Consider the following 17,631-nt stretch of genomic DNA (forward strand, 5'->3'; position numbering starts at 1 on the left):
TAATCAAAAGAAATGTTAAATTTCAATTATAAGTTAATGAAACTAAAGATGAAACTCTGATTTTATCTGTGAAGTGCAAGTTAAGAACTCCAGGCCTGGTGGTTTCCCCAAAACATCAACCCTGTTTATCTCGGAGTAGTGGAAATACAGATGGTTTAAACATTTTCTTCTTTTCTGTATTTTTCAAATTTTCCACAATAAGCAAACATCACTTTTGCATGATATTTACAAAAACAAAAAGGGGTGTATTGCTTGGTAAGATTCAGGGTATAAAAATAAAATTGGAAAAACAACAATGCTTGAAGAAAATCCTTTAGGAAAAGTAAAAAAAGGAAAACAAAATCCTGGATGAAGATGGAGAAGCTGAACCTGACTTTCATCGGAACACAAAGTTGGTGAGGCCTTTATGCCATTTATCTTTATACACAAATTCTTTCATACACGATGCTGCCTCAGGGCTGAAGCACCATAACTCTTTTAACGGGCCACACAGGCACTCTTGGGCCACATCCCAAGTAAAAAGAAAAAGGGGAACCCACAGGTCACTAGTAGTCATGAGTTTAGTAATTTTATTATCCATCCATACCTTCTGCATCTTCCCCTCTTGCTAACCCTCCCAGCCAGGACTTGTCTGCCTTCTCAATGCTCTGCACAGTGGTCTGGGAGAGAAAACTAGACAGTGAAATCCAAACTCCCTACGGGCCCTACAAGACCCTCCTGGATCTGGCCTCTACCTACCTCCCCAACTTCCAACTGCATTCCCCATGCGTCGGCCTCTCTGACCTTTTGATTCCTCCAATAAGCCAAACTTGTTCCAGCCTCGGGGGCTTTGTCTTTCCTGGTCCTCCTTCCCGGCAATTTCCTCCTCCAGAGCATCCCGAGACCAGTCTTGGCTCCTTATCCTTGGGGCTCTGATGTCTTTCCCCAGAGACTTTCCTTACTTGCCCATTGAAAGTCCCCAAGCAGCCCCTGCACTTAAAACTAGCTGGCACCGGAATCAAAGAATGAATGAATGAATGAGTGAAATGAACGAATACCTGCGGACTGCCTCCTTGGGGCGTACTCTGGCTTGGAAATCAAACTCAGTTTGTAGAGCGAAAGCACGTTAATAGCGGTTTTAACCTGTCCGCTCAGACGTTGGCCCCCCCACAAATCTCTGGAGGTCCGGGCGTGGAAAACCCAGAGAGCCTTGGGGGCTGTCGGCGCGAAACTGCGGCTGCGCGCAGCCTGGGGCGGGGCGTGGCCAACGCCGATGCGGGGAAGTGAGTCCAGAGCCGGCGAGAGGACGCTGGAGGGCGCGCTAGAGCGGCGCGGCCTGGCCTGGTGTGGGCGAGCCGGCCATGGAGGACGAGCAGAGCTTCTCAGATATTTGTGGCGGCCGCCTGGCCCTGCAGCGCCGCTTCTACTCCCCTTCCTGCCTGGAGTTCTGCCTCAGCTGCCCTCGGATCACCCTGCGTTCGCTCACCGCTGTCACCTGCAGCGTGTGGCTAGCGGCCTACGGACTCTTCACACTCTGCGAGGTAAGGCCTGCCGGCCTCTTCCCGCGATCTGAGTCGGGGTCTCGGGTTTCCAAGGGTCATTGGGGCCTTAGGGTCGAGCCCAGACCTCTCGCCGGACCCTCCTGCGATCGTGGGGCCTGGAGGGCGGAAACTCGCTGGTTCTGGGGACGCCATTCCGCTGCTGGACAGCTCTCTTCCTTACGTTTAGTGAAGTTTGTGCTCCTGTACTTTATCCCCCTCCTGGGTCGCTGCTCTGCTCCGTGGTTCCACCCAGCATACATCCAGTCCTTGCAGGACAGCCTAAAACTTTAACTTCCATGTACTCTCCGTAGTACATGCTCATAGTAATTCAGTTCCAAGGTCCTCATCCATAACTTTCACCCCTCAGAGGAATCACTGCTAACAATACCTTTTACAGTCTTCTAGAAACTGTCTTTGCCACCATAAATCACAAGAATTGTGTGCAAGTTAATTGTTTGATAGTTCTTCCTAATCTCTCTTTTTCAAGGCAATCTAACCCCCCCCCCCAAATCCCTTCCCCAACTTCAAGTATTTTCTAAAGAATTGTGAAATTACGGAGAGGAGTGGTTTCTGTGCTCAATTTCCAGACTCATTCCTATTTTCTGAGCCTCAGTTTTCACATCTCTAAAATGGAATTAATATCTGCCACACCAGCTTCACAGCATTGTGAGGGTCACATGTAGTAGCATTGTGACAGCCCTAAAATAAAAGGAATCATCCTAATTGCCCTTTTCAGGATGAATTTAGTTTCATATTTAGTGTCCTGTGTGGACTATATTATTTCAGGAGTGGTCTGACCAGAGCTGAAATACAGCAAGGCTATTTATTTCTATAATTTGGGTATTGTTTTCGATACTGCATCCATTTGCTTTTTTTTGCCATCAGAGCATATTTCAGAGCATGGTAATTTAGTAGTGTAGATATATGCAAAATATATGCCCTAATTTGTACCAAATTGTATCTAAAAGTTTGTTCATAAGTCAGTCAAAATGGTTAAGTTGCCAAGACAGTCCTTCCTCCTCCCCCCAGAAAGATTTCATATATAAAATAGTTGAATATCAATACTAGCCTGAGCTCTGGTCAGGTAGTCATGTGAGGAGGAGGGAACAGGTATTTATTAAATGCCCACTGAGTGCCAACTGCTTTACTGAATGCCTCATCTCAACCTTAGAAGAAAACCAAGACTCAGAAAGAGTAATAACTTATCCGAAGTGATAAAGCTAGTAAATGGCGTACGGGGGCTTCAAACCCAGGGCTGTCTGACTCTGAAACCATTTTTTTCCCACTATACTATGATGTCTCCTCATTGCAGGGGGCTTGCTTAGGCAAAATTTTTAAATAGAGGTTTGTGTTTACGCCAGCTCCCTTTTGTACTCACCTCTCTCATCCTGGTATATCCCACTTACCCTCAACAAATGTCCAGGGCTCGGTAACCTTATCTTCCTTTAAACTCCACTGCAACACTTCTTAAGGGCTCTGTGTACCAAAATTTCTTATCTTTCCTCCTATTCAAAACTACTAATTACTGAATCTCAGCTAGGATGAGAAGAAATCTGATGAAGGAATTCATTAAAACATGTGGCTAAACTTCAACCCAAAACGAATATTGAACTGTCAGATAGAATTTCAGAAAGAAAAATGAAGTATAGAAAATGCAGGGGTAATGAAGTTTGGGGCAGGGATTACTTTATAGAAAAGCTGATATGGATCAAATCCCCTAAGTATATACTGTTCTTCATCCCTTCTTTCCTCCCAGTTTTTGAATTCACAGTTCTATTAGAATTCTAGGTTTTTACCTTACTTATTCCAACCTGGAATGTCCTTCCCCCTTCCTTTTCTCAGCTAAGTATATTTGTCAATAACCACCACCTCCTCTGCACCTCCTCTGCTTCCTTGGAAGTCTTCATAGGATATTCCTGTGTGCTTTAATGTCTCTCTTTCTGGCTTTCTCTCTCTCTCTTTTAATCCTGTCTTAGTCACTTCTAAGTCAGAATCATAGTATTCTCCAAAAGGATTTTATATATGTTAATCTTGCCTCTAATAAATCTGTAAGGGCCAGAACTGAATTTTATCTCTCTATTCTTCCATAATGCTTATTCAGTTCACACGATGTACAAGACACTGTACTAGATACTAGACATTTAATTAGCTCAAAGTAGATATTTCTGGGTCATCAGAGACCCAGCACATAGATTTCTCCATCCTTTATTTGTTAATCAACAAATAATTTCCTAGCACAGCGGTCAGCAAACTTCTTTTTAAAAGGTCGAATAGTAAATATTTTAGGCTTTCAGGTCTCCGTCTCAGATTCTTCTGTTTCTTTTTCTCTCTTTTTATCAACCCTTTAAAAAATGTAAAAAACATTCTTAGCTTAAGGTGGACCAGACAAACACATATCACAGGCCCAAATAGTTTTCAGACTCCTGATCTAACAGTTAACTATGTGTTATGTAGAAAGAAGTCGAAAGGTACCTTCAAGGAAAACCAGAGCTGGTCAGTAGTTAAAGCAGTAAACACAGATTTTATTCAGAAACTGTTGCAATGGGAGAAAAGAGACTTAAGTATTGAATTGGGCTCAATTCTAAATATAGCAGGGACCAGTGGAAATGTATAGCTAAGGAGCAGGGTCAGGGGTCAGTGGATGGAAAATTACTAAAAAGAAACATCAGGGGTAAAGGGGGATTCTGGGTAAATTGATTTGACAGGATTCTGGCTGAAGGCAGGCCACGGTGATTAGATACCAAGGGTGAGGGTCTTCTTTAAACTCAGCAAGATTCTTGCTACAACTTGTTGAACAATGCAGGCCCAACAAGAATGGACACCAAGGTCCAGCACTTAGAAGAGCTTGACTAGAGTTAGGTCAAAGAGAGTATCTTGTCAGTAACAAAAATTAATAAAACACTTCCTATGCTCAAGGAATGACAGTCATAAATTAGTGAGTCTCTTGATTCTAGATCATCGATGATTTTTTTTCTGTGTCATCCTTCTAAATAGCTTTTTGGAAAAAAAAGGGAAAACAGTGCCACATGAAAGCAACATACCTTGATGGAAAGACACACTTCAACTTCAGAAATGTTAAAAGATTGTAGATGTGTCTTAGAATCAAAGAAGTAAATACCATTTTGGGGGCCCTTAACACATCAGTCATTTCATCTAGTCAGTCAACCTTAACACATTAGTCAGTCACAACCCAAAACAACAAAAAGAGCCCTAAATAGTAAGATCTTTATTATTTAACAAAACAAGAAGTCAGGACGAAGGAGGGCTCTAGAGGGCTTAAGAGGCTCTGTTGATTTTACTTTTTTCATCTTACTGCTCTTCCACCCTTGATGTACTCTACCTGTCCTCAGCCTAGCTTTCCACATGGTTTGGCAGAGGCCACGTAGTTGGTTTTCAGGCATCAAAACCTCAGGATGAAGGGGCCTTCTCTTCCTTAGATCTCTTGAGATGGACTTAGTTTTCCAGAAACCCCTCCAGCCGACTTCCCCTCACATCTCATTGGCTAGAGTTGTGTCATAGGTCCATTTCTGAACCAATCATTGGCAGGAGTGGGAACCAATCATGATTCCCTCCAACTTCTATTAGGAAGGAGGAGCGGCTGTTGAGTATTATCTGCTACACTGTGCTAAGCATTTTATTACTCTCCAGTCTGCGATTTTCCTACATATCTTACTGATGGAGCATGAGAAGAAAAGATCTGAGTCCTTAAGTTGCAATTTTGGAAGAAAAATCTCTGAAAGCGGTGTGATGCGTATTTTGCTGATGGAGGTTCACCTCCCGAGACCTATCCATTTGTTGTCTGGATGTATTTTATCATATGCTTTCGTAGCACTACAGAGCCCAAGTAAAAGTAGTTTCCTCTTCCTCCGTGCATGTTCTTCCCATCTGTTCACCTCACAACAGAACAAAGGCTTTTTTCCACAGTGCCTGGAGTTGACGTATTAAATAGCAGAGCTATATGTGGAGGACCACTTGGTAACCTTACCGCCTGTGTCTGGCTCTCTTCAGAACAGCATGATCCTCTCTGCTGCCATCTTCATCACTCTCTTAGGCCTGCTTGGTTACCTCCATTTTGTGAAGATTGATCACGAGACCCTGTTAATCATTGATTCCCTTGGCATCCAGATGACCTCATCCTACGCCTCAGGCAAAGAAAGCACCACCTTCATTGAGATGGGCCAGGTGAACGATGTTGTCATTAATGAGGCTATTTACATGGTAAGTACTTAAGTCATTACAGGCCTCTCTGGATGAGGCAGCGCATGGGGTATGCCTGGATCTAAGCTGAGTCTTAATGCGTAAAGTAACTGATGTCACAGAATTAAACTTGAGGGCTCTCTGTTCCAGTACCTGTAGTGTTTTCTTTTTGGCTGACATGTCCTTAAGCCATAAAAGTGAAACTTGTATTGAAAACATATGTCCTTTATTTTTAAAGAGATACTATAGGTTTTTATGGATAGGGAGTCAGCATTTCATCTTTATTTTCTAGCCCTGCTTCAAAGTCATCTCTGCTTGTTGTTGTTTTGTCTTTTTTAATCTAAAGAATGAGAATATACTTCTCCCTCACTTCAAATGCATTCTTTTTCAAGTGTATGAAAAAGTTTTAAGCCTTCCCTTGAGAAAGAAAACTGAATTTTACTTAGATCTCTGCTATTTGGTTTATTTTCTTACAGCAGAAGGTGATTTACTACCTCTGCATTTTATTGAAGGATCCAATGGAACCACATGGGATATCCCAAGTAGTACCTCTCTTCCAGGTGAGCATAGAATACTTGTTTCTTCTGCAAAGAAATCCTCTACCTTTCCCCTCCTCTCTGCATATCCACGGCTTCTTATGTTCAGTAGGAATGTGAACTTCTGTTGTCAAGAGTATTTGAGGATACCTGAGGGGTATTTTTACTGAGAATTAGGATTTTAGTTATTTCAGAAATTCCTTTCTGAGGCAAATAAGGCTTTCAGAAATATTATGAATTTATACAAATTTTAGAGATAAAAACATATATATAGCAACTTCTGCCTGTAGGTCATCATTCATCTGCTTTGACTCCGTTAGTCTGCCAATATGCGATTTTACATAGATGCTATTGATCTATACAGACTTTTATACACTATTTTGTGTCTTGTTTTTTTTATACATATACATTTATTTATCTATCTATTCATTTATTTATGGCTGAGTTGGGTCTTTGTTGCTGTGCGCGGGCTTTCTCTAGTTGCAGTGAGCGGGGGCTACTCTTCATTGTGGTGCGTCGGCTTCTCATTGTCGTGGCTTCTCTTGTTGCGGAGCACGGGCTCTAGGCGCGCAGGCTTCAGTAGTTGTGGCACGTGGGCTCAGTAGTTGTGGCTTGCAGGCTCTAGAGCTCAGGCTCAGTAGCTGTGGCACATGGGCTTAGTTGCTCCGCGGCATGTGGGATCTTCCTGGGCCAGGGCTCAAACCCGTGTCCCTTGCGTTGGCAGGCAGATTCTCAACCACTGCGCCACCAGGGAAGCCCCCTTGCTTTTTCAATATACATATTTTCATGCATTTACAAAGGCCATTATACTTATTATTTAAAATAATTATATCATGTCAAATATCAGTTTATTTAGCTACCTCATTTACTAGCTTTTGAAATCATGTTCAGATTATTTTTTGTTTTTTTCTTACCAAAAAACACTTATACAAAGACGCAGACCTACTAGAGAATGGACTTGAGGATACGGGGAGGGGGAAGGGTAAGCTGGGACAAAGTGAGAGAGTGGCATGGACATATATACACTACCAAATGTAAAATAGAGAGCTAGAGGGAAGCAGCCGCATGGCACAGGGAGATCAGCTCAGTGCTTTGTGACCACCTAGAGGGGTGGGATAGGGAGGGTGGGAGGGAGGGAGACACAAGAGGGAAGAGATATGGGGACATATGTACATGTATAACTGATTCACTTTGTTATAAAGCAGAAACTAACACACCATTGTACAGCAATTATACTCCAATAAAGATGTTAAAAAATTTTTAAAAAACACAAAACTTATACAAACATGATTATAATCAATTATTTTATAGGTATGTAAAGTATTTACGTATGCAGTTAACTCTGCCTCACTGCCCTTCCTTTTTCAAAGGATTTAAGGAAGCTAAGCTAAAATTCTTTTGCATTATAGTTCAAAATTATTTTATTAAAGCTTATGAATAGTTTCATAGATTTTAATCATGTTTGAGATTTGGCTCCAGAGATTGGACAACCTTACCGTACTTTTGTGAATTTGTACTTGTTTTCCTGTAGTCTTGGCTAACAGTGGGTTTAGCTATTTTTTAGTTTAGTATGTAGGGAAAGGAATTTAGAGTTATTAAATTTGTGTCTCTTTAAATGACAAAGAGACTTTTCATATTTCCTTGTAAGTGCTACCTATCAGTATTTTCTGTTTTAAACTATCCATCTCCTCTATTAGTCAAGTAGATACTAGATAGTGATTATGCATTGTAACAATTTATATATTTTGGGTAGCAAACTGTTATGAAATATGCTTTCCCCATATATTTTTCCCATTCTGTGGCTTTTCTTTTCATTTGGTTGTATTATATTTCATTATACAAAATAATTTTCAATATTTACATATTAAACTGCCCTTCCTGTCTCTGGGAACTGTTTCGCAGCTTGTGATACTTCCCAAGAGGGTCTGTCCTTGTTACTCTTCTTGCTTTGTCTTAGGTGGAGGTCATGAAATTTAGATTAAAAACTGTCTTTCGAGCTCCTGCTTCCACAGTTCACAGGCTGGGATGTGGGCCTGGTTAGGGATTCCTCCTAGGAAAATGCTGTGAGGCCTGAACTTCTGCCTCTCTGAAGCCCACACCTGTACCATTTAGACTCCCTGGTCGTGGGTGAGAGATTGAGGTTGCACATGGACACAATACCACTAAGCACTTTACATTCATCTTGTTTCTGCATTTCTCCCCTTTGGAATTCAGAGTGCCAAGCCCCGGCTGGACTGCTTGATTGAAGTGTACAGAAGCTGCCAGGACATCCTGGCACACCAGAAAGCCACATCAACGAGCCCGTGAGTCCCAGCGTTTAGAAGGCCAGTATTGTTTTCCAGAGGAGATGACTCCTAAGCCACAGTGGCTGGTTTATTTTCTGTATTTTAAACCATCAAGTGGGCACAGTCCTAGGAACCAGTATGGATGCGGTGGATCTCAGAGCCGTAGAGCAGGTGCCTGGAAGCCTAACTTATTGTGCGATGTTGAGCAAAGTATTTATGTGTATTTTAGTGTTCCCCTTGTAAGATTTCGTTTACCACCTGAGGGGAGACCTCGAAACAGTATGTCAGGAGTAATGTTGACGAAGAGCACTTTGTGATATTCCTAAGCACGTTCAAGTTTACTTTTTGTTGAAATTTGTAGAGCAAGACAATGGGAAACTGACATCAGATCTCTTGAGAAAGATAATTTTCAACTGCACAGTACCCCTGTATAAAAGCTAAGAGAAAAAGCAAGCCCTTCAGGGGCTGGTCAGTAGGAAGAAATGTCCTACAAAAGACTAGTCTCTGTCCACCTAGCTCCTGTGTTCTGTACAGGGTTAATTTATGGTGATTCTCTTAATAAACAGATCTCCTTCCAAAACATACACAATTGCTTGGTTCAGACAGCTGCTTTTTATTGACAAACACGATCATGGCATTTCAGTCACGGGTGTCTAGCACATTAATACTCTTGTTACTCAGCATTGTCTATGGTTTCAAAAACTTCTTTTGCCAAGAGGGGTGAGATAAAAGGCCAGACAGAAATTTGACTTTGGTTTCCAGACATGTTAAAGAAGGATAAACATACATACTGTAGAAGCCTTTGTTTATAAGGCAGTTTCTTTTATATAAAATTAATAAACTAAGGGAGGATTCCTGAAGGGTTGGGAAGAAGACAGGGCGGGGGAAATAGCTTGACCCCCAAATTCAATATGAACACAGCTCCATTCTTGCTTACTTTTTCTTTGGGATTTTTTTTTTTTTTTAACTCCTGGCCAGATGATAATTCCTTATTTGCCTTAGACACACTCAAGATATTACAAAACCAGAGCTGTAACTTCTGCCTTTTATACCAGCCCTGGAGGGGTTATTCAGGAGCCTGTGGGACATGTGACATGTGACTTGGTCGAGGTAGAAATGTCTCAGCTAAATCCCAAATGCTGGGGGAAAGGCAGGAACAGAAATGGGAGGCAGCTATGAAATTGCCAGCCTGGCAAGGTCAAGTTCGTTTAAAAAAGGTAGACACTCTGATGCGCTGCTTTTTTCATCATGCTTGTCAGTTTAATGGGTGAGAGAGGGGAAGCTTACAGCAGCTGAGGTGTTCAGATAAACTAGTTCCAGCCTTGCAGTTTTCACAGTGTGCAACACACACACACTTTGCTGGGGTTAAAGGCTTGGTTCTTGGATGCTATTGCTAAACCCATATAGTTTGTTTGGCACTTTATCGAAAAATGATAAGACTGCCTTAGAGCTATGAAATAAAACTCAGTTTCCTCAATGTTGGAAAATCAGAGTATAAATGAACTCTTTCGTCTTTTTTTTTTTTTTTTTTCCTGTTAAGGGAGGGTGGAGACAAGATCATCTCTGCATCCAACAGAAGGTCTCACTCGGGGATGGGGGCATATTGGCATCGTCAGGAAGACAAAAGGTGAAAGATACTTTCAACTGATGCTCTCAGGCTAGGACAGATAACGCATATGTGCATCTGCCCTCAAACATTCCCAGCGCAAGTTCGCCAGAAGTCTTAAGGAGCAAATCCAGGCCCATGGGCCTGCAGGGGTGTCTTCTGTTTCTGACTCATCTTTGGTGGCCTCACAGAGCAGCAAAACGCAGAATGCATTTGCTTGGTTTTTCAAAGAGCAGGGGGACAAGCGACGACCACCTTCTCCTACAGTAGTAAGCACAGCCTTCACTGAGCCCTGTCCAGTTGTTAAAATGAGACAGGGAGAGGTCAGGTTGGACCTAGCCCCTGCCCTTCCCTGTACCCAGTTGGGCTGACGGTCCAGTGTGAGGGAGCACAGCTTCAGTCTCAGGCGAATAGCGCCTTGTCCTGCAGAGACAGGTGCCGCTGCCCCAGAAGGGCACCGCCAATGCCTCCTCGTTCGCACCAGGGGAAGGGGAAAGGTGAGTCTCCTCCTTTTTCTCCAGCCCTGCCAACACCTTTCCCATATGGGAAAGGAACTCCAGTCTTAGTGAGTTCTAAGCTTTTGTTGGAGTTCAGGTGAATTGGAAATTCTAGTCCTTCCCTGTTCAGGGATGTCGGGAAAACTTCAAGTATAAACCCCTGCGTGAGGACCATACACAACATAAACATATTAGTCTCCCTGAGAGTAGCAGTGCAGGAAATTCTGACTTACAGCACTGATGCCCTCAGTAACCAGTAACAGTGGGCCATCCCTATCTGTGTCTAGAACTGGGCAGCATCCAGAGCTCAGTATTCTTATGAAAACAAAGTGGTTTTTATACTGGGTCTGCATTTTTAAAGGTTGGCCCTGAAACATTATAAGGCACCTAGAGAGTAAAGGCTGCATGGACACTGGAATACACATTTCACAGAACAACTGGGGCAGGCTGCAGGGGGCTGTTAGACCCATCACAGTAGTATCGCACCCGAGGATACAGCTCTCTAATCCCAGAGGCACCAGGTGGTGGTGGGGAAAGGGGTAGGAGGAATATTCACAGCAACGTTGGCCCCTTGGCAGCACATGGAACAGAAGCAAAGAACTGTCGTCCATCCAGTTCCCATGGCTGGCAGGCAGCAGGCGGGTTGGGGGGTGGGTCCACGGTTGTGGAGCAGTGGTTCATGTAGCTGGCCATGATGAAGGTCACCTCTGCAATCTAAGGAGAGAAAGAGAAACAAAGGAATTGAACACTGGCTTTGGCTTGAATCCTGGCTCTCTCACTCACTAGCTGTTGCACTGGTTATATAAGCTTCCTGGGCTTCAGTTTGTCCCTTAAGTTAAAATACCCACCTGGGAGGAAATGTCCAAAGGGGATCGTTCCTGTGAGGCTCAGAGGCCTAGTGAAATAGGCGTCTGGAGGTCCTGAGGTGCCCAGTACCTCCTGAGGACAGGAGGACCAACATTCCGCCCTGGCTGTCTCCAAGACAAGGCAAGGCAGCCTCCCTGGAGGAAAGGCTCTGTATATCCTCTCCTTTGGCAGGGACAGTATTGAAAGGAGGAGGTGGTTTGGCGAACTCCAGCTTTAGAGTTAAAACAACAGGGTTTCCAGTTGCTCAGAAGGGAGCCAGGAACTATAAATCAGAACTTTGGTTCCAGAGTCTCTGCAATTGTTATTTTTTGCATCAACATTTCCTGTACTGAGTAGGAACAAGGCCCTTAAAGTGAACAGTTCCTAGGACCCCAGGGAAGGGGGAGCATGTTCAGAGTGTCCCACTTGTGACTAGTGCCGGGACAGCAGAGCCCAAGGCAAGGTGAGAACACTGGGCCTGCTGCAAGGACGACAGCAGCAAGAGGGCCCCCATTCAAGCCTGTCCAGTGCTGTGGCTGACAGAACAGAGGAAGGTAACGTGAGGAGTGCAGAGTAGCTGGACCAGAGTGAGTTCCCTCTCCCGCCAGCCCCCCCACCTGCCAGCTCAGCAGTGACCGTAGAGACGCCACCTGAACCCTCTGGGGTACTGATGATAGTTTCATTTGGGGCAGGGCCCTTCTAGAGTACTGTCATAACCCCAGTTTCCTTTCTAAGCTCCGAGCCCATCTCATCAGACCACAGCAGGGTAAAATGTTTTAGCAGCTTTCAGACCCACCTTGGGAGCAGCCATCCGGAAGATCAGCTTCTCAACGTGGCCTTTTCCAGAGCTCTGGTCTGAAGTGGATCTAATCACAAGCATGAAGTCATCCCGGCAGCCACCAAAGGTCATCACTGAAGAGTAGGGATAAGTGACGTGCACTTGCTGTGGGGAAAGATCCAGTTAGTTCTGGAAAAACTTTCCACCTGCCTCCTGAGCTAGGAGCCAGCATGCCCAGTCTCTTCCAGACTAGGAAGGGAGAAGTCCGAAGTGGTCACACTTTGGAGATCTACATTTTGAATGTCTACAAGCTGTGTCTAGACTAGAGGACAGCAGTACTTGGGCAGGGGGTGGGGGAAGGAAAACCGTGGTCACTTAGCTCAGCCCTTTGAGTCCAGAGAGAAGAAGAAAAGATACTGTCAGGAGAAGGAGGGGTCAGGAAGCCAGCCCTCATCCTCCCGTACCATGGTGTTGTGGTCCAGGATGCTGACACCGTCCTCATTCACCGCAATCCACACCAGAGTGTTCTCCTTGGAAGACGGCTGTGCAGGCTGGGGGAACAGGAAAATCCCATCAGACATCCACAGCTAGGGATTCTGAACCACTAGAGCTTTCTGAGGAAGAAGGCACATCTAGGGATCTGCTAGGCAGTGATTTCCAACTTTTTTCTTTTGGAAAACATAGAAGATGGTATTTGTATAGCACGCGGGAGTAAACAGGCTGCTCGTGGCAGGAGGCACCTGGCTTGGGGCTCTGGCCACCTACTAACAACCCCGAGTATCACTTTCTTGTAGTACCTATAGCCCATCCTGCCATGGTACAGAACACAGTACACTTTGTTCCTGTTCCAGAACAGAGGCCAGCCCTGGCTGTTCTGTTACAGGCATGGAGAACAGGCTGTTTTTTCCTGGCTCTCAGAAACTGACAGCATTCCACCCACAGGCCCTCCTAAGTGCAAGCTGCATCTTGCTTCAACCATTTCCTAGGGACTATAAAATAATTAGGAAGACAGTAATGCAAGGGCTTTAGGCCCTGCCAGGGAGAAAACTGACTATTTGGTGGATAAGTCCTAGAATGACTAATTTTCACTGCCAGGGCTGCAGTAGGGCAATCTAGATTTCCTGTCTCCTACCCTGGGGAGGCTGGGGAGAGAGATGGACATGTCCCTTTTTTCAGGAGCTTCTCCCAACCTTCCAGACTAAGTGGGTCCCCATGTTATATGCCTTTATAACACCCCTGTACTTTTCCTTCATGGCACTTGTGACAGCTTCTAAAAAAATTATATGTGTTTTATATATATATATATTTAGAAAGAGAGAGTGTATGTGTGAAAATTTGATTAGTGTGTACGTCCCCCACTAGATGGGAAGCTCCATGAAGGCGAGGACGTGTCTGATTTGCTCACCTCTTGTCACCTCAGACAACTAGCACAATGCCTCAGATATAGTAGGAGCTCAACAATTCTTTGTTGAATGAATGAGTGAATGTCTGTTGTCTAATCTGTATCCTCAGTGAACAGGATCATGATCCAGCTTCGAGGATAGGACACTGTGATTACGTACAAAGTTTCATGCACACCAGATAGCCAGTGAAGAAAAGTTCCATCTGAAATTACTTTTAGCCACCTGGCCTTCCAGCAGGAGAAATTAACTGGTGCCTGAGTAGTCAGATCCCTCTGTGGCTGCACCAGGTCAGCAGAGATGTATTTGTTTAGGTTACACGTTGTTCTTTCAAACTTTTTTTAAAATAAAAACATTCTCAAGAGGAACATCATATCAAGTCTGAACTCTGTTGTGGATTAGTTGACCCTATCTTTTTTTTCAAAGGTAGGATTGGGAAAGAAGTCAATAAAGGAAAGTTAAGGATCGCCCAGAAATAACCCTGGCCCGGAAGCAATGAGTCACAACTGCTCTGGACCAGGGAAAGCTGGAGTAGGCAAGAAATGGGTGGAAAGATAGTGACCCCTAGTGGTTGCGGGTGGGCGCTGCAGACTGAACTGGCTCAAAACATGAACGAATCCAGGAGAAACTTAGGGAGTTCCTGAGGGTGTGGTAACCACTCCTTTGGCTGGAAACCACCCACACTTACCTGAGCAGCAAAGAGCTTAGCACCAAAGAGGGGCCATTTCCGGGCCACTGTCAGGTAGATGCGGATGCACTCAGGAGAGGAGCAGCCTTGCAGTGCTGCCCACTTTGTGGTCAGCTGATCTGCCAGGTGCCTGGTTTAGACGGATGGAGAGAGATGGTGCCATGTTTCTGTTGCAGCTCTGAGGTTTTTCCCAACTCTGCAGCCCATGCCTCCCTACGGTGACTCCCTGCAAGACCTTGCAGCCTACCTCAGCTGTTCCAGGGGGGCCCCGTGTCTGTAGCGCCTTGGGTAGAACCTGTCTAGGACCTGCTGGAGGTGATGCAGAGCCTTGGCAGAGGGTGTGCCCCCAGGTCCTGGCAGGATGGGCTTCTCCAAGTCCCCATACTCTACCTGTGGTAGAAGCACATGGAGGGACAAATCAGGAATTTGGACGTGAATGGGGTTGGGGGCCTGCTGAGAGGTGAAATAAACCATTATTTCATCCCTTTATTGGTGAGGTGTGAATGGATGTGAAAAAACACTTGTGTACAGACAGACCCTTTATCTCAAGTTTCACAGACACTAGAGAAACAACCTTAGGGTCCTAGAATATTAGAGATTGTCTAGATCACCTTTCCTTTTGCAGCTGAGGTTAAGTGCCTTATCCAAAGACACAGTTAATTAGTGGCAGACAAGGGAAAACACTGTAGAAATTCTGGCTCCTAATCCAAAAATATGGGATACAGGATTGAAGATGCTACAGATCCTTCAGTAGAGCTGACTGTTCCAAATGTGGCCATTAGAGTCAGATGCTTGGCTCAAATCCCAGCTCTGCCATTTACCAGCTCTGAAACCATGATCAAGTTAAACTCTGTGAGCTTCAGTTTACTCATCTATAAAGCGGGGGTGAGAACTAAATAGGGTACTACATATAAAATGTTTCGCACAGGGCCCTCTACAGCATACTCAATACGTGTTTACTGTATTAAAGGTCCACTGTTATTATTTCCCCATCCTCTCCAGCATGTAGATCCAGACTCTTTCTTACGGGAACCATGAAGGATCCCAGATTCCTTTGGCAAGACAGCCTCCTAAAGGTAATAGAAGAGTCAAAGTCTGAATGTGTGTTCCTTTTCCTACTTCTCATTACAATGTTTGACAGCTGTAATACACACTTAACCACATACATTATATGACATACATTATCTAGGAATTACACTTAGTACAACCCTGTCGGGGCAGGTAGGGAGGTATTTTTGTTTTCGGGATATGAAAAAGGGAACTACAGCACAGACAAGTGAAGTGACTTGGCCAAGATCTCATAGCGGGAAGGTGGCTAAGATTCAAACCCAGGCCCCTGGTTTCCACGCCCAGAGTTCTGCATGTAGCCTGAATCTGCAGCGAGGCACTCTGCTGGGTAGGAGTCAGCAAGGCCGCCCTCTCTGGCACCTCAGGACCCGCAGAATCTCCTGTTTCAGCCTGTGTGGTGCACTCCACCTATGAGTCCAAGACGTCTCCTGACCCTCCTGACTCCTGGACAGAACCTTACCTGGGCCATCAGTGCCGCCATCTCCAGAGCCAGCTCCTTGTTGACAGGAAACCTCCCTGCCACTATCTCTCCGCTGGTTTGGGAGGCAAGCAGCAGGCGCTCTCGCTCTGTCTCCCCTTTGACTTGACTCCGAAAGTACAGCCTACAGGGGAGAGAGTGAGAAGCCAGGGCTCAGCTGGGATCCCAAACGGATGAAGCTGTCTCTGCATCTGTTTATCTTGATTTACAAAGAAAAAAGAAACTACTCTTTTTATACCATCTGTGAGCCTATTTTCCACTGCCTCCAGAAAAACTTAACCAAGCATGACACAGAGCAGATAGAGGGCCATCAGGTCCCATAGCAACAGTAGCATGTGGTCGGTTCTGAATTCACCATTAAGACTTACTGGATTTGGTGAGGGGAATCTGGTACCTGGAATCATAGCTTATTAGGAAACTAAATGAGTTAAGATTCCAAGAGACTAATGGAAATCATCTGCCTGGAGACATACTGGGATGGAATTTTCTTAGTCAGATTGGTATAAGTCAGGATTTCTCCTTCTGTATTTCCTGGAACTGGTATATAGGAGCAATTTATTCTTTTTTTTTTTTTTTTTGGTACGCGGGCCTCTCACTGCTGTGGCCTCTCCCGTTGCGGAGCACAGGCTCCGGACGCGCAGGCTCAGCGGCCATGGCTCACGGGCCCAGCCGCTCCGCGGCATGTGGGATCCTCCCGGACCGGGGCACAAACCCGTGTCCCCTGCATCGGCAGGCAGACTCTCAACCACTGCGCCACCAGGGAAGCTCCCAGGAGCAATTTATTCTTTAGTCTTAAATATCTAGTGCTCAGACAAAATCTTCCTCTCCTGATGTAACACATGCAGCCACCTGAGGAAGTTGGTCTGTTTGGGGGGTAGGGGTGTGTGTGTGTGTGTGTGCATGCATGTGTGAGTGTGCAGACACAGTACAGGGACGGAGAGCCTGAGCTGTCCAGGGTCTCACAGAGGCCAGCAGAGCCAGCCTGGGCCTCCAGCTACTGACCAGCAGGCAGTGTTATATCTCTGGCCCTGCCTGTGCAGGACAGGCCTCCAGCTGGGGGAGTGATGAGCTGCACCCCAGCAGCAGCCCTCATGCTTGGTCCCCCTTGGCGGTGCCCAGGACCTGTTCTTGTACATCAGCTTCACGACACGTGTGCCACCCTCAGACTTTCCGGAGTGCAGCTCCTTCAGGGCTTGTTCCCACTTGGAGATGGCATCGCAGATCTGCATGAGGCAAAAGAGGAAAGTCAGAAAAGCCCCTGATGAAGGGAACAAGGTCCAGTCAGGGCTGGACTCGGGCAGAGCCGCGGGGCAGAGTTGAGGGACTGTCCATCAGGAGGCTGACCCGCGGGGCCTCATGCTCCCAGGACCCAGGGTGCCTGCGGCTTTCTCACAGACAGAGGTGTAGCTCTGAGCATGGCGTGGGCAGCAAACCATGGAATGCTGCCGCCATTGCCTGGACATCTGAGGGGGCCCCCCAGAGGCTAGGCAGGCCCCAGTTCAAAACCATGGCCCCTCATCACCGGCTCCACTTCCCTCCCACCAACCGCCATTCTCTTCAACAAATATAACCGGAGGCCTACTGTGTAACAGAGCCTTACAGATGCCTGGGCATTCACAGATGCCCGGGCATAGTTTTTCCAGGCAATGGTAAAAGACTACAGGAGCCTTTGTCCTGTCACCATAAAGAAAGCAGAGACTGCAGCCAAAACCCTCATCCTCATCAAGTGCTC

The 17,631-nt window shown here is 45.5% G+C and overlaps 2 protein-coding genes across 4 annotated transcripts in view; one reads left to right on the plus strand and one right to left on the minus strand.

The window, feature by feature from the left end:
• The first annotated feature begins 1,264 nt into the window (after positions 1–1,264).
• PIGH (phosphatidylinositol glycan anchor biosynthesis class H) lies at positions 1,265–8,601 on the plus strand. 3 transcript variants are annotated; one of them, XM_079908425.1, is made up of 4 exons: positions 1,265–1,520; positions 5,529–5,738; positions 6,194–6,277; positions 8,468–8,601. In XM_079908425.1, the coding sequence occupies exons 1-4, from the start codon at positions 1,341–1,343 to the stop codon at positions 8,558–8,560; spliced, it is 567 nt and encodes a 188-aa protein (XP_079764551.1). In that variant the 5' UTR covers positions 1,265–1,340; the 3' UTR covers positions 8,561–8,601. The 3 variants fall into 3 exon arrangements, with proteins under 3 accessions (XP_079764551.1, XP_079764552.1, XP_079764553.1); XM_079908426.1 differs by having other exon boundaries at positions 6,197–6,277; XM_079908427.1 differs by having other exon boundaries at positions 6,230–6,277.
• Positions 8,602–11,184: 2,583 nt separating this feature from the next.
• The window catches only part of PLEKHH1 (pleckstrin homology, MyTH4 and FERM domain containing H1), a 51,514-nt gene continuing 45,067 nt past the window's right edge, over positions 11,185–17,631 (minus strand). The window contains exons 23-29 of the mRNA XM_079908418.1: positions 17,022–17,122; positions 15,882–16,023; positions 14,601–14,743; positions 14,354–14,483; positions 12,730–12,816; positions 12,284–12,430; positions 11,185–11,355 (exon numbers count right to left, since the gene is read on the minus strand). Of these exons, the coding sequence (XP_079764544.1) occupies positions 11,194–11,355; positions 12,284–12,430; positions 12,730–12,816; positions 14,354–14,483; positions 14,601–14,743; positions 15,882–16,023; positions 17,022–17,122 (912 nt within the window). The 3' untranslated portion in view covers positions 11,185–11,193. The remainder of the gene's footprint in view (positions 11,356–12,283; positions 12,431–12,729; positions 12,817–14,353; positions 14,484–14,600; positions 14,744–15,881; positions 16,024–17,021; positions 17,123–17,631) is intronic.

Source organism: Stenella coeruleoalba (assembly GCF_951394435.1).
Source record: "Stenella coeruleoalba genome assembly, chromosome: 2".
Taxonomy (NCBI): domain Eukaryota; kingdom Metazoa; phylum Chordata; class Mammalia; order Artiodactyla; family Delphinidae; genus Stenella; species Stenella coeruleoalba.